Source organism: Sapajus apella, unplaced genomic scaffold (assembly GCF_009761245.1).
Source record: "Sapajus apella isolate SASKATOON/1434 unplaced genomic scaffold, GSC_monkey_1.0 scaffold32, whole genome shotgun sequence".
NCBI classification, from domain to species: domain Eukaryota; kingdom Metazoa; phylum Chordata; class Mammalia; order Primates; family Cebidae; genus Sapajus; species Sapajus apella.
In genome coordinates, this window is record NW_022436972.1 from 9,183,609 (window position 1) to 9,200,271 (window position 16,663).

The following is a 16,663-nucleotide window of genomic DNA, read 5'->3' on the forward strand; positions in this document are numbered from 1 at the left end:
TCTTTACTAATGGATATAAGATACCATTTACATAGATTTGGAACAGTATTTCATTTCTGTAGTCCAGTTGGCATCTACATGCAGCCACGGCAAGGATCTCAAAAGTGCAAGTTTCATTGTATCACCTCTTGCTTTGTTAAAAATCTTATAGCAGCTCTCCACTTTTCCATTTTTCTCAGACCAGAGTCCAAACTCTAATGTGGGTTATGAGATCCAGCCCCATATCCTGCTGCTCACTCACCCTTTATTGTTCTTACTTTATTTTTCACCTCTTGGCCCCTTACAATATATGCACACAGTCTGGGCCCATTGCCCCTGCCTCTCAGCACTGTGTTTGTGTATATTTACTACATGTTTACATATGCGTTGTTCCTTCTGCTTGGGACTTCCTTTTTCCCACTCCCCTGCCTCTTTCCATTATTTGTGATTTTCCACCAGACTGTGAACTCCTGGAGATCAGGAGCTCTGATTCTCCTGTTCAACATTGGCTCATAATGGTCAGCTGATAAATATTTGTTAAATGAAAATAACTGAAGAAAAATAAAATTGATAACTCATGAGGACACTTGGTAGAAAAGAGCTGACCTAATTATGGACTCTTTTTAAAGTAAAAAGAAGCCTTCTTACAGTTTATCACTACTAATCATGGGACTGGTAGCTGATGTCCCAAATACTGGGCTTCATAGTTAAGAGATTAGTACTAAGATTCCAGTAACGTCTAGAATACAAACTACTGTTAAAGAAACAATAAATGTGGCTTTTAGTTCAGTAAAAGGTTATATGCTGTGGTCCAAATTTTCTACATCCTTTTTGGTGATGTCATCGACAAAGATGAGAACCAGAGATCCGCAGGGGTGTCTGCGTGTATGTGTGTGTGTCTGTCCACATGCACAAAAAGGTAGGGAATAATTGCCATAGTAGGCTAACATTTGTTCAGCACTTCCTGTGTGCCAGGCACTGTGCTGAGCATTTTTTAAAAGGAGCTGCTAATATCTCATTCAATCTCGCAACGACCCCAGGAAGTTAGGCACCATTATTTTTTCCCTATCTTTGGATAAGAAAACTGAAACATCAAAAATTAAGTATCTTGCCTGAGGTCTCACAACTAATAAGAGAGGTAGACCCAGGGGAAGCCTTAAGTCTAAGGTAAGCAGGTTCATAGATTGATGAATTAGAGAAAAAAAAAATCAAGTTTTTAAATCAGAAGTCCTCTATGGATGAGCTGCCTATAATTTCCCTAATTGTAAGATGCTTTGACCCTACTGTATACCCACATGCCCATGTACCAATAATGGCTGTGCTTAGGAATGTTTAACCTCAGAATTATAGCAACATTGTTTAATTTTTATTGAGGATATATTTTCTGGAAACCTTCATTTTTCCAGCTTTATTTCTTGATTATTTTTGTTTGCCTCACAGTTAAGCCATTTCCATTTTTCCCCATTTTCAATTTTATACTACTGAATTGTTTTTATTAATTCTTTTCCATGTAAGTTTTAGGAAATGATTTGGTTCTGTGATCAATCTTTTGGTCCATATTACATTTTACTGACTATAGTGCCTGCCCTTGACAATTTTGTTTTGATGATTGTATTTGTTATTAATTGAATAAAAGGCTAAAGTGAAACTCTTCTATCAGATATTTGAAGATTTCTTTATTGTGTAGGAGTGGCCTATAGCAGTTGTTCTCTTTTCTTCACCAGTATGGTAAAATAATTTTGTAAAGCTCTATACCACGTTGCACATGTTAACAATTAAAATTTTCCATAAGTTTAAATATTTTAAAAAGACATGATACCCAGTATGTTCCAAATATTATTATTTTAAAATAAAATTGTCATAATACTTTTCAAATATATCCAGTAGAATAAAATATATCAAGTAGAATAGTGATTTGATTACTATTATTATCTGTTTTAAAATATACAAATAAGCTCTTTTTTGAAATGAACATTTTATATAATTTCTCTTTCAACTTATACTTCCTTTCAATTCCTTCCCCCAAATTTACCTAATCTAAAACAATTTGTGCTTGTGAGTCTTTTTTGATCACTATATTATACTACTCTGAAAAAAGTGGATATACTTACTGATTAAAACTTTAACTTTTTAGGTTCCTGAGATCATAAAATTCTAAGTATTTAAAATTTTTATTCTGAAATAAATTGTTACTAATGCTATTAGCATACAATCATACAAGAGCATAAATACATTGTGAACTTTGAAAAATAATTATCAAGCATAAAAGTAAAATTATCTTAGGAATTTATCACTTTTTTTTTGAGACGGAATCTCACTGTGTTGGCCAGGCTGGAATGCAGTGGCGCAATCTCGGCTCCGCCTCCTGGGTTCAAGCAATTCTCCTGCCTCAGCCTCCCCAGTAGCTGGGACTACAGGCGTGTGCCACCACGCCCAGCTAGTTTTTTGGTATTTTTAGTAGAGATGGGGTTTCACTGTGTTAGCCAGAATGGTCTCAGTCTCCTGACCTAATAATTCACCCACCTCGGCCTCCCAAAGTGCTGAGATATGGCGCCCTGCTAGAAATTCATCTCTTAAAGAGATGAATAGTTAACACATCCACATTTGAATATTACTTGTTTCTAGAACAATACAGGAATCAATATTAGAGCTACTTGTAACTTTCTTTTTCACAAAGGTGTTGAAAAATCTTGTTCACATAAGTAAACAGGATGTCGAAGTTGTATTAGAGCAATTTACTCAATGTTTTCTACTTCCAAGTTGTGTGCTAAATATCACATAATGATATATCATCAGAAATTATTTTTAATTATCTCTCAATCGATAGCCCATTTAGATCCGACTTCTCCTCTTTGAAAGTAAAGAACTGGGAAAACATCTGACTTGCAAAAGGATTTTTTTTAGTCCAGTCACTGGGGACATTCACTTTCCAATGCCTCCCTCAGATATTTTGAATCATCCCATTTGAGGCTTCTACCCCTCAGCAGATCTTACACCCCAATCAATATACCATAGAGAAATACCATTTATTTTATTTTTTGTTTTGTTTTGTTTTGTTTTTTGAGATGGAGTCTCATTCTGTTGCCAGTATACAGTGCAGTGGTGCCATCTTGGCTCACGGCAACCTCCACCTCCCAGGTTCAACCAATTCTCCTGCCTCAGCCTTCCAAGTAGCTGGGACTACCTTACAGGCAGGCGCCACCACACCCAGCTAATTTTTGTATTTTTAGTAGAGACAGGGTTTCATCATGTAGACCAGGATGGCCTCAATCTCTTGACCTCATGATCCGCCCACCTCAGCCTCCCAAAGTGCTAGGATTACAGGCATGAGCCACCCTGCCTGGACTTTATTTTTTAAGTAGGAGAATGGCAATGTGAAAAAGGAGATGGGAAAGAGAACATGCACTATCTTGTGTTTCTCCACGTCTTTGATAGGAAAATAGCATTACCAAGACATGTGGTGAGAAGTGGGAAGAGAGTGCTCCATAGTTGCTCCCCACATCCTCACTGCATGTGCCACACAGCAGGTATCAGTCAGAGGTGGTCTTCCACGTGGTCATTTTTGAAGTCAAGCCTCTACCACCTTGTAGTTCGACTTTCCCTCAGGGTCTTGGAATCCTCTCCATTCAGCTGACAGTTTCAAAAACAGCATGGATGATCACATAGAGTGTGAACCTGAAATTTCTTTTGAACTCTTCTACTTGAATATATTTGCTATAATCCTGAGCCATTGCCACAGATTTCAATTTCATATGGAATTATAAAAGTAACAGGGATTTGTAACTTTAAATTGCACCACAACAAGCCCTTTAATTAAACTGATGAAATTGCAAGTGTCAATTGAATATGACAACCTTAGGAACTCTGAAAAGAGTTTGCCCAGCCTTCTGCAGCATTTTCATCAATTCATAATAGGAAATTCAACTGGAAACAAAATTTAGATTTTTCATATTCAAAGAAAAAAATTTGTAATACTTGTGCTAATATATGTGTTAGATGATTAGAGATCAGCAAAGCTATCACTAAACAAGTACTTTTTTAGGTTGCACAATATTTCGCTTCCTTAAAAAGAAAAAAAGATGAAACTTTTTTCATCTGTGATTTGACAGCCATTTACATATTTCTGACAGCAAATACATGTATGATACACATGAGTGCACAGCAGCCTTGTTTTTTTCAACATGATCATCAGATAATATGTGTTAAGCACACATTTGGGTAGGTGGTTTACAAGGGATTTCTATGACATTTGTGTTGTATTACTTGGTATGTACTTTAGTTTCTATGTACTTTCTGTGTACTTTACTTCATAAGTGAACAAAAGTTCATAAATGAATGGGGCAGGCCTCAGGGCATAAAGCTGGCATGAACTCTCTCCCTTCACTTCTTCTGGATATTAAGCAATTAGCTCAGTATAGTTCCATGGTCACTTAAGAAAATCACAAAGTTCCATACGATTTGGGGTCAAGATGCTTTAATATTCTTGCTTATGATCTATATGATGTTTCAAAAATTGTGTTTATTCAGTTCTCAGAAAATGAAACTGGATAGGATAGTATTTGTTGATTAGATTTCATTGTATATTAAATAATCTGAAAAAATAGGCAGGGAAAAGCTAGATGATATGGGAAGCTTGGCTTAAGAAAGAAAACAAAACCACAAACCTCAAGTATATGTGAAAGTACTCAAATGACTTAGAAAAATATCTTGGACTATAATAAAAAACAAACTTAAAGAATTATTACAGAATTTCCTTAAACTTATAGAAAATTATGTAACTAGTAAAGGTATAAATAAAACAGACAATTTTATAGTATCAGGGCTTGATACCCAGGGCTGGGCTTGATGCCCAAATTTTTTAGACCTGGGCTTGATGCCCAGATTTTTATAGACATGTGCCATAAATGTAGTAATCAACTATGATTGATATTCCTTTACATGTATGTAATGTATACAGATTAATTCCTCATCACTTGCCTGCTTAAGTAGCATCCCATCCAGTCATTGTCCCTGCACCCCCGTCCCACAGCATTCCACTCTATCTTCCATGTCCCTCCCTAGTGCTGTACCTCAGATCTCACTCTGCCACCTTCCTGCTAAGCTTCAGGACTTTCCCATTGCCTGTGAGCAGAGCAGGGCCAAGGAGCCTTGGGGTATGGTCCACGGAAGCCACAGTGATGACATTTATCTGAGTACCACTGTTTTATCTTAACAGTTCATTCGTTTTTGCATTTTATCCAGCCCGTGTTAATTTTACTACAAAAATGTTTTACCAGAAATAAAACTGATGCTCAAGAGGAGTACAGATGATATTCTTTGACACACCTTAATATACATTTTCTCATGTGAGAGGCATAAGTCTATAACATCAGGTCAAAATTGCTTAGCGTAAAGCCCTTCCATAACTCCTTTGGAGTCAAGGAATCCTTTTTTGTAAAGGTAGTGTCTTCTCAGAATGGAATCTAAGCCAGTCAGAAGTTCTATGGTAGTACAAATTAAACTACTAGAAAAGGGAAACCAGCTCTGTTTAGATTGCTTTTTTGGTTCTTGATTAAAGTCAGTAGAGGTGTTTGGTGGACTCTACCATTAGGACATAAGCATGAGAAGTCTGAAGGCCACATTAGAGAGAGCTTCTGGGGTTAGCAGAGGAGTCAAAAATGCACACATTTTGTCAGATTTCTTTAGAACCTTCCCCATGTGTATTATTTCTATCAGTTTCCCATTGTGATTTATTAAATAAACAAATGTATGTGGAGCACAACTATTTTAGGTACCATGTATTGAACAGTGAATAGGATAGATGAGAGAGTACTGTTCTCATGGAACTTTCATATCACAGGGAGGGGACAGACAAAAAACAATTAAGACAATTAATCATTTTCATGTGCAGAATTAAAACAATGATAAAATAGGCCAGGTATGCTGGCTCACGCCTGTAACCCCAGCACTTTAGGAAGCTGAGGTGATGGGCTGATTATTTGAGGTCAGGAGTTTGAGACCATCCTGGCCAATGTGGTGGAGCCCCGTCTCTACTAAAAATACAAAAATTAGCCAGGTTTGGTGGTACACACTGTAGTTCCAGCTACTCAGAAGGCTGAGGCAGGAGAATCACATGAAACCAGGAGGCAGAGGTTACTGTGAATCGAGGTGGTGCCACTGCACTACAGCATGGCCAACACAATGAGACACCGGCTCAAAAAAAAAAAAAAAAAAAAAAGACACCAAATTGATAAAATAGAAAAGAGAGTTACATGATAACTCTTAAATTGCACATCAGAAAAGACAGCTGAGAGTAGTAGATCTAAAAATTGCACATCAGAAAAGACTGCTGAGAGTAGTAGATCTAAAAATTATTTAAATATAAAAATGTATTATGGAATGAAACTTTTTTTAAATAAAGAAATTTTAGGATAATTTTATTTCATAATCAGTCTTGAAGGAAACAAGCAGGGAAAGCAGGAGAAGTTTGCTATAAAAAAAAAAAGAAAAAAGAAAGAAAATGGCCATAGGCTCCATAATTCCTAGCAGGGAATTATGGCTAGCTCAGAACATTGTCTCTCATCAGCCCTTTTAAGATTTCAGATGCTTAAATATAACAGAGGTTATTGTAAAGTAATCAGGCAGATTTTTTGAAAAGCATATAAGAACATATGTATAAATAATTTTTCTTCCCATGTCCTCTTTGGTAAGAGCTATACATTTATTTAAATAATGCTGCCATTGTTCAAAACAGCTTTGAATCTGTCTTTCAGAATTTGCTTCTTAAGCCAATTAGAAGCTACTTGAAAAATCATTTTCTTTTAATTTTATTATCTCTCCTTATCCTCTTTGCCTTCAAGCTTAACTGATCTTGTTTCTTTTTTTCTTTCTGCAGAGGGTCCCTGAGGACCATTATGGTCCCAGGCTGGAGCAAAGAGAATGGTGATAGGAAAACTTTGTGTATTGGTTGGGATCCAATCAGTGGAGAGGAATCAGAGAGGAATTTAGACAGGGAAAGTGTAATATGATTAAAAAATAAATTATGCCAGGAGATTGGAGGAACAAGGGAATGGCTACTAAGAAATAAAGATAACTCTAAAGAATATCACATATGAGGAGTAGCCAGTACCCTGAGGGCTGTTACGGAAACCCCCGGGCTTGTTGGGGAAGGCATGGCTGTAGTTCACTGAATGGTAGAGAAGTCACTTCTGCCTTCTGAAAGCTCTGCCTTCTGGAAGCTTCCAAAAATTCACCGTCCAGGGAGTTGGTGAAACCATTGATGGGACGTGTCTCACCAGAAACACTGTGCTACAAAATGGCTCGGGGTGAGGGGAGTACTGAGAAAACTGCTGGTCACTGAGTGCTGGGGCATCATGCATCCCAGGAGCCAGTGCCGGACAACAGGAGCCTGCCGAGTGAACACACCAGAACAGAGAGGAACAAAAACCCTTTCTCCCATGTGGCCTCTTCAGTGCGCTTTCCTGACAAAGTTTAATGCTATGCTAGGTAGCAAAAGAAAAATATTTTACTGGCACAGGTTCATTTTCACAGAGCAAGCAATTAAGGATGAATTTGGACATGGAAGGCCAGAAATTAATAATTGGCACAGATTATAAAATAGAGTTTTACATTGTGCACTTAAAGAGTCAAACTAACATGCTTTTTGGAGCCACCTGCTTGCTATAATATAAAAACTGATAACATGCTTAATGGAAGGAAACGCTTTGTCAAATTTTCGTTACACCATAGCTCCAGATGAGTCAAAATATGACTGTGTGTGTATACATATGTGAGATATCTACATATCTAGAACTAGAAATACAGATACAGATGTCTTTCTGTGGTAACACTTGGTGTAAGGGAGCCAACACAGCTTTCGTGAGAAGATCTGTAATTCTTTTCTGATATTATGTTCATTTTACTGTTTTTTTAAATGGCCATAATATTTTTATTTTCTTAGTGAAATAATGGTTATAGCTGAAGATAGATTTTGTTGTTGTGGCTGTGTAGTCTTAAAAAGTTTTCTACTTGACAGAATAAAATAAAATGTTAATCCTGCATCAGTATTCCTTTCCTTTTTAAAACTTAACGCTGGTCTATGAAATTCAAATATGGAAACCATTATAGCCAGCTAAGAATTTATAGGAATAAATTGTGGCAAGTTATTATAACCCTTTTGTGCAATGTCTTTAAAAACCAAAATGCATTTCGAAACCAAAAACCAGTTGTCACATGATGCTCAACAACAAGGAGATAAAAATTCATGAACGGAACTTAATAGCCAGAGCCATGAACTTCATATTCTTTGTCTCTGCTTAAACTAACCATTTCTAGGTATCATTATCACTGTTTTTCAGGTGCCAAAAACCAGATGGAGTTAAATAATTTTTTCAAAATCCTATAGTTGGTAAATAGCAGAGCTGAGATTTACATAGGAATCTGAATGGCTCCAAAGTGTTTTAGGGTTTAAATAGACATCTGACTGCCTCCAGAAACCTTTTAATGTCTACAGAAAGACAGAAACTGAATTAAGGGTTACAAAATGGGATTTTTGAAAATTAAAGTCCAAAACATTATACACATATATATTTCCTAGAGAAAGGAAATGTAAAAAGGAACTTTATAACTTGTTTTCAAAGCTTAAGGAATATAATATATGTAAAACTCGGTAACTGTTTTCATTTCCACCAAAGCAAAGTGCAGTAGCATATACCAAAGCAAGTAGACAAAGCCTCTATGAATTGTCAATGTAAATTGGTGTATCAGGAAGGAATGTGCTTGTTGCAGACTTGAAGACAGTAGCTTAATCAAATACAGATTAGATACATGGTAACCAGAGTCTAGATATGGATGGTTGCTGTCATTGTTTCAGTAGCTCAATATTAGAACTAACCTTCCTCTCATAGTTACACAATTGCTGCTACAGTTTCAGCCCGTCACATCTCCATTCAAGCTAGAAGGGCAAAGGGGTGTGCCAGCTACATGTGACTCATTTCATCAGCTTTTCTCAAACATCCTCAACTGCTTTTGGCTTTGATCTCATTAATCAGTGCTTGGCCTAATGTCCTCCAGCAAATATACTAGGGAATTTGGGGAAGCAGGGAATATCATCAGCCAGACTCTACCCAGCTCATACTTTTTGTAAATAAAATTTTGTTGGAACTCTTCTATACCCCTTTATTTACACGTTGTCTATGGCTCCTTTCATGTTACAATAGCAAAACTGAGTAGTTGCAAGTAAGACCATCTAGCGTGCAAAGCCTAAATATATTCACTCTCTGACCTTTTACAGAAAAGTCTGCTGACCCCTGAATTAGACCAGCCATGATCCATTGACTGGGGTTGACTCTATGGACACTCTGGGGATAACTGGGCTTCCACTAAGCAAGGAAGAAAGGGGAGAAATGATAATGGAAAGAGCCAATAATATATGTCTCACAGGTGGTCACCTGGTCTAGTTAATTATATAAAAGACCCAAAAGTGAGAACATATTTTTGGTTTTAAGTCACAGGGTCTCCTTGAACATACAGTTTTTCTACTCCATCAAGAGCCAACCAAGACAATTTAGAAGGGCAGAAAGTTTGCAAATACGAAGTATCAAATTATTGACAATGTTGTGATAGACCATGAATTCATTTCTAATTTTCTGACTTTTACTAAGATACTGTGAGAGTAGGTCTTAAATTCGTATTTTATTGATTGACATGTCCCTTTAAACTGTTTTTACTTTAGGTTCTTGCATACACTGAGGGACTTCATGGAAAATGGATGTTCAGCGAGATACGAGCTGTATTTTCAAGACGTTACCTTCTGCAAAACACTGCTTTGGAAGTATTTATGGCAAACCGAAGTAAGTTCCCTTAAATATTTTGAAAGAAAATGTGCTCATATTTAGATATTATTTACTTACATGGTATGATAATGTCTTGATTTTTCCTACTGTGTTTCTGATATACTCTAGCTTAAAAAAACAAAAATTATTTTTAAAAAACTAAAAAAAGAATGAATTTGTTTGAAATGTTAACCCTAGGTTTCTCATGGATAAAGTTGTACTGAAAGCTGATTTTCCATGAAGGCTTATTGCCTTTACAATTAAATCATGATAGGCACCTGAAGATGATTTATAAAGTTGACAGCTAACTTTCCTGTTTTTTTTCTTCTTACCACAGCCTCAGTTATGTTTAATTTCCCTGATCAAGCAACAGTAAAAAAGGTTGTCTATAGCTTGCCTCGGGTTGGAGTAGGGACCAGCTATGGTTTGCCACAAGCCAGGTAATTATATCATATTACACATTATCAATGGCTTCTTAATGTATTTCAATCTCAATATGATAGCAATGTAAATGTGGTTATAACACTATAATTATTTCAGAGACCAAAGAATTTTCTTGCTCTGAAGGTTATTTGTAGGGATAAGGGTTATGAAAATAGCTATTTTGAGAATGACAGAATGGTTAGGGCAGAATTTTATTTAATACATGTAAATAAGAAAGTAAAAAACTTGATTGCATATCATAGCTAGCATATAATTAAGACATTCTTGCTTGTTGAAATCTTACAAGAAACATACCAAAAGCTTCAAGAACGTAAATTAGTAATTGCTATGTAATAGCATATAAATAATGTTTTTGTAAATGCTATATATAAATGCTTCTTCATTAAAGCAATAAAACCCTTAGAGTTTATTGAGGGTAATAATCATTAATTATGGTATAGTTGTAACCACATTTTCTAGATTTTCATCTTGGTATTTTAGAAGGATCATTTTGAGATCTTGTATTGTTAAAAGATACTAATCTAAGTAGAAAACATAGTAATTATATATATTGCTGTTATCAGTTTATCTGTTTTTGGCTCCAAGTAACAGAATACCTGACTGAAAAAGGCTTAAACAATAGGGTATTTTGATGTGTGTGTTTAATATAAAAGATCTGGAGTTAAGGTGCTGCCAGAATTCGTTCAGACCTTCAATGATGTCAGAACTCTGTTGGCTTTGTACTCACAAAATCACCACTAATTCTCCAGACACCACATGTTCACACAACTGAATTACAGTAGGAAAAAGACACAAAGGATTTCTCTTTAAACTTCTCTGTTTTAGGAAGGAATATATTTCTCAGAAGCCTAAAGCAATCTTTATCTCAAGTTCCTTTGGCCAGAATAGATTCACCTTCCGATCCCTAAAATTATCACTGCAAAAAAGGTGTGAGTTAGTTGGCTTAGCCCAATCATTCCTTGGGATTTATGGAGAATATAAATTCTGATTCCTTGCCAGCTCCTACATAAACAAAAGAGGACTTCTATTGATAAAGAACAAAGGGAGATTGACTTTAGGTAGATACAACAGTGTCAACCACATGGACTGTTATGTCCTTGAGAATTATTGCACAGCACTGTATGGATGGAAAGGAGAACTAATCTTTGTCTAGCCTTCCTTAAATAGGCTACAGACATTTGAAAGACAGGGACTGTGTTTTATTTATCCTTTAATCTACAAGACCTAGCACAGTGCCTAATTGCAGCAGTGCTTTTTAAGTGCTATTCAGCTGAGGTTACCTTGTATTGCAACTTATCCATTCTCCTTAAGCTTACAGTGTAAGACCAACTCACTGGCATGTGTGCACATGCTCAGGATATTTGCTAGTAGAACGACAAGATTAAGATATTAGTAGATAATGAAGCACTTATATAAAATACAGGTCAAAGAAAAATGCATTTAATCTATCAAAGAAAACGAGGTTAGTTTTGCAAGACTTGTTCTTATTGAATATAAGCTGACTCATAATAATCATTACTTCCTTTCCCAAGTGCTTACATACTGTTTGTTTAATCATCAATTCAAGAATTTACTCAGGAATTGACATTAAGAACTTACGAATAGGTCTAACTTTTTCCTTTTTAAGAATAATCTCCTGTCTTCTGGCATCTTTCTCAATGACCATGATTCCTAAAAGATTACTAATAGGGATTTCTGTATGGCATGTATAATTTCTCTCAGTATTCTTTGACTTGTCTGGACTAGAATTCATTTAAAACAATCATAAGGTCTTTTATTATATTTCTTAACTATTATGAGTATTGCTTCCCTTTTAACCACGTTTGGTCTCTTTTTGGCTTTTAGAACTTTTTTTTTTTTTTTTTTTTTTTTGGTAAGACAGAGTCTCACTTAATGTTGCCCAGGCTGGAGTGCAATGGTGCAATCTCAGCTTCACTGCAGTCTTGACCTCCCCAATCTCAAGGGATCCTCCCACCTCACCCTCCAAGTAGCTGGGAATACAGACATGTGCCACCACGCCCAGCTAATTTTTGTATTTTTTGTAGTGATGGCGTTTCACCGTGTTGCCCAGGCTGGTCTGGAACTCTTGGACTCAGGCAATCCACCCACCTCAGCCCCGCAAAGTGCAGGGATTACAGGCAAGAGCCACCATGCCCAGCTGGACGTTCATTCTTCATAAGAAAACTGAAAACAAAAGAGAGGTTCAGTAGTTTTGGCCTCTCTGTAATCCATAATGCCATTCTATCTTCAAACATCCTTTTGTTGTCCTTGACTTGTTTCCCCCCACCAAAAGCCCAACTAATTATTAGTTTCCTAATAATATTCTCACAGACTCAGTTTTATATACTTCCTGAGATACGCATCCTTAGAAGTACCACGTGGCACTGGGGAGACACTGCATCTAGGCTTAAACCTGCCGCAGCTGAGTAACAATAAGCAAGCCTCGCACTTAGTAGGAATTCAGTAAATACTGGTTGAAAGAATGAATGACACTACTCAAGCAGAATAATACTCTTATCTACCATAAAATGGGGAAAATATCTTTGCAAGAGATATTTTGATAATCTCTTGTGCTACATACAAGGCGATGCCTATTAAGATACCATATGAATAGAAATATTTGTTAATAATCCATTAGTAACAGAAATAGCCTTAACTCTGTACTCAAACTGGACACCAAGGAGTCCTGAGATATCACAATGAATTCCCAGGTTTGCTGCAGGGCATTTTTAATTTTTTTTAGGGAAAAACATCAACATTTGTCAGATACCACACAAAATCTATATGCTTGAGTTAGTTCCAAGTTTCAACTTAGAATGATTAGATAAGGCTTAATTCTTTTCAGTGACACCTCTGTGAAACTGGTGTTTGGTGGTTACTGTCTTCAAAAACAAGAACCACATAAAAAATCAGTGTGGAACGGAAATGAATATGGTGGTGTCAGATCTGATTCCAAGGTTTCAGAAGCTGTGCAGTGTCCAACAGGCATACACACCCCATTAGTGAATGTGGTTATTTAAGAATGAAATATAAGTAATTCTCTTTAAGTTTATGAGTATTATATTTTCAAATAGCTACTAAGTTGTTAAGATGTTAAATATTTATTGAGTTGTTTAGAGCTAACTACCTAATAAACGGAACTATAAGATATTTCTCTTGGCCAAGGAGCAAGAGAAATGAAAAATTATGGAGATGCTAAAGGTGCCATGAATTGAAAAAGTTTGAGAACCTCTGTCAATCGGTTTAAAAACCCAATAGCTTTGTCATACTTTTCTAAATACAACCACTTTCATTATTTTTAGATGAACACATTGAACCTGGAAAGTTTCATAATTTGCACCAATTATCACGGTTTATTCCTTTAGGCTGTTCTTATGTCCCTTCTTCTTCTGGACCCATGCATTTTTCAAAGTTCCCAGTTGTTTATATTTTACATCATTGCAGGGATATATATTGTATGGGCAGAGGCTGTGCATGTGTGCACACTCTGTATATGAAGGCGAGTCTAAGAAGTTCATTGACATTAAGTCAAATGCGTGTAAGCAGGTACCCAACTACCTACCTACCTAGCTAGTTAACATGGAGCAGATTTGCTGTGTTGTTTAAAAGCTACTTGATTTGTCTTGAGTATAGTTTTACTTTTTTTTCTTGTTGATTTGTAAAATACTCATTTGCAGCTGTTTTTACAAATAAGATTGCTTTCAGATTATTTTATCCTGAGTAATTAAGTGCATCTTCTCTATAATAGAATTCTCAAATATTGCTAATTTCTACAATTAAAATGTATTTTCTAATTCAACTAAGAAGGATACATCATAAATTATTTAAAATTAAGTATCAAACCAATGTATTAGTTTATATTAGATTTTTTTCAACTATGAATTAAAGAGACTGTGTTTGTTACGGTGTGCTTATTTGCTAGGAGGATATCATTGGCCACTCCTCGACAGCTTTATAAATCTTCCAATATGACTCAGCGCTGGCAAAGAAGGGAAATTTCAAACTTCGAATATTTGATGTTTCTTAATACTATTGCAGGTAAGACGTCTCATTCTTTAATAATATATTTATGTTCATCAAAATCATGGTATTGTGGCCTGATATAATATATTTTTTCTCTATGGAATTCAAATGCAGCATTAGAGTAAATTTTGAAGCACTCACATTAAATTTTATCAGAAACTGTACAAGCTCATACCAAACTTTTAGATGCATTTATTGTTGAAGAGTCTTTTTCTTGCTCTCCTTCTGCCATTTCCTTTGCTGACAGCTTTGTCTGAAGGTTTATTAGAGTCAACAAACCATTGCCAGAGTGTCTGGAAATAATAATGGGAAAAGTAATTTCACTACTTTGTCATTCTCAGCGATAGCAGCTAGACAGGAGAATAACAACAGGATTCTGCCTAGTACAGATGTCACCTGGATTATGGCATGATTAGGTTACAGCATCTTTTTTCTTAAAATCTTCAAATAAAAATACAAAATCAGATTACATTTGCTAAATTATGAGTAACTGTCATCAACCTCGACAGTATCATGCTTGTAAATCAAAAGAAGTTAGTGGCATTGTTTTCTGCTAAATCAGTGGTTGTCGGTGGTTAAACCTGTCTATGAGATTTAAGTACTTCATCTTTTTTCTTAAGTTAAGCTCCAAAAGCTCTTATTCAGGTTGAATTACAAAGAGTTTGCCAGGCTCTACTGAAAGTTTTTGCAATTAGATCAATTTAAATAACCAACATAAATAAATATGCCTACCATAATTATTGTTTTCTTATGAATGAATGCTCAAAACTGTGTATTTAGAGCAGTGTTCATCTCTGAATCATTACTTTAAAAATATAACTGTAATATTACCCCTTTTTAATCTATCATACATAAGCGTGAATATGGATACTATAGGTATATATTAAATATGGGTAACATAGGTATGTGTTAAATAGATAAGAAAAATTGATTTGTCCACAAAATGGAATAAAGCTATTTGATATATTAAAATGCGTTTTAATTTTAATTCCAATACATTTGTGTATATATGTTCATATATGCATGCATTTATTCATATGCATAGTATACATACATAATATGTATCTTGAACAAACGTGTTTACTCCCTCAAAGATAAAAAAAAGTGTTATACTATTTAATTAGCACTTTATCAATAGAATGAATTTAAACATCTGAAATGTAAAGAACTTAATTTCATTAGCATGTTTAAGTAAATAATGTGGTGTCTCAGAAAGAAAATATGCTTCAACACCAAAGAGAAGAGGAATAGAAGCCCAGATCTGCCAACTTTCTATCTTGGAGCATAAGTTGAATTTTAACTTTTAACTTTATCTTGGACTTTTAATCTTTCAGTAGCAATATTTAATAGGTTTACACCTAATGTAATAACTGGTGTGTTTGGTCTTGTATCATCTTGTTTTAAACTATTATTTTTTAATTTTTTCTTGCTTTTTATATTGTTTGTTCTCTGGCCATACAAATACATTTTTGCTCACTACTATAGTGATTTAAAATGTAAAAATCTTGTTATTAATTCTCCTAGAGATTTGCATTTTAAAAGTCTTATAAACTATATATTTCTTAATATGAACTCACAAATGAATTAACATTTTAAAATCATACCTAAGTAAGACAAAAACTTCAACTCAATTTTGTTTCTCATTCATTGCTTATCTTTGTAAATATAAATTACTAGCCAGAATCCAGATTATTATTAACTTTATACTCTGGGGCCTATGTCTTTTTGCAAATTAAGACGGATTTCAAACTATTGAAATTATATATTCATGCAGTGTATTATTTTTAGCTATATGGATCCTCATCTGATTTTTCAGGATGATGTTTTCTGTACATTCTTGTGTAATATTTTTCATCTTCCCTGTATTAGGTTTTCATATTATCTGCTTTCGAGAGACCTATCAAGACCCAATGTCTACCCTTAGATGGACTTAATGATTTTTTCCCTTGGCTGTGCTAGCTAATTGGAGCTGTTGGATATAAAACTGGAGGGCAGGGTGATATACCTCACTTCCAGTTCAGTTTCCAGTTTCAAAGGCTTTCATATTAAATGTTTTTTCTATTCTAAAATGAGATTTTCTCCAGCCTCTAGATGGAATGTTTTCTAGTTCATTGTTTTAAAGGTCTCTTCTAGTCTCCATCCCTTCCCACTACATTTTACTCATGTCAGGTCAGTTTCCCACAGTGTGATACAGTACCACCTATAACTACCATCCACCTCATGCCTGTTACTTCCTGGGAGTCTCTTTCTTTGTCCAACTCTGGAAAGGCTGCTGTGTCTAACTCTGGATAGAGATAACATTGTCATCTCTTCTTAAAGTTGCACCTGCGCAGTATAGAGCCTAGTACACTTTTTCCTATTTGGGATGATCTTTGGGTTTCTGAACCAGAGCATGCAGATTGTGA

At 35.4% G+C, this 16,663-nt stretch overlaps 1 protein-coding gene across 16 annotated transcripts in view; it reads left to right on the forward strand.

Annotated features, from left to right (window-relative positions):
* Positions 1–16,663, forward strand: part of NBEA (neurobeachin) — a 713,110-nt gene that overhangs the window by 584,606 nt on the left and 111,841 nt on the right. For all 16 annotated transcript variants that reach the window (XM_032294855.1, XM_032294857.1, XM_032294861.1 and 13 more), the window contains 3 exons: positions 9,692–9,809; positions 10,129–10,231; positions 14,158–14,273. In XM_032294855.1, the coding sequence (XP_032150746.1) occupies positions 9,692–9,809; positions 10,129–10,231; positions 14,158–14,273 (337 nt within the window). The remainder of the gene's footprint in view (positions 1–9,691; positions 9,810–10,128; positions 10,232–14,157; positions 14,274–16,663) is intronic.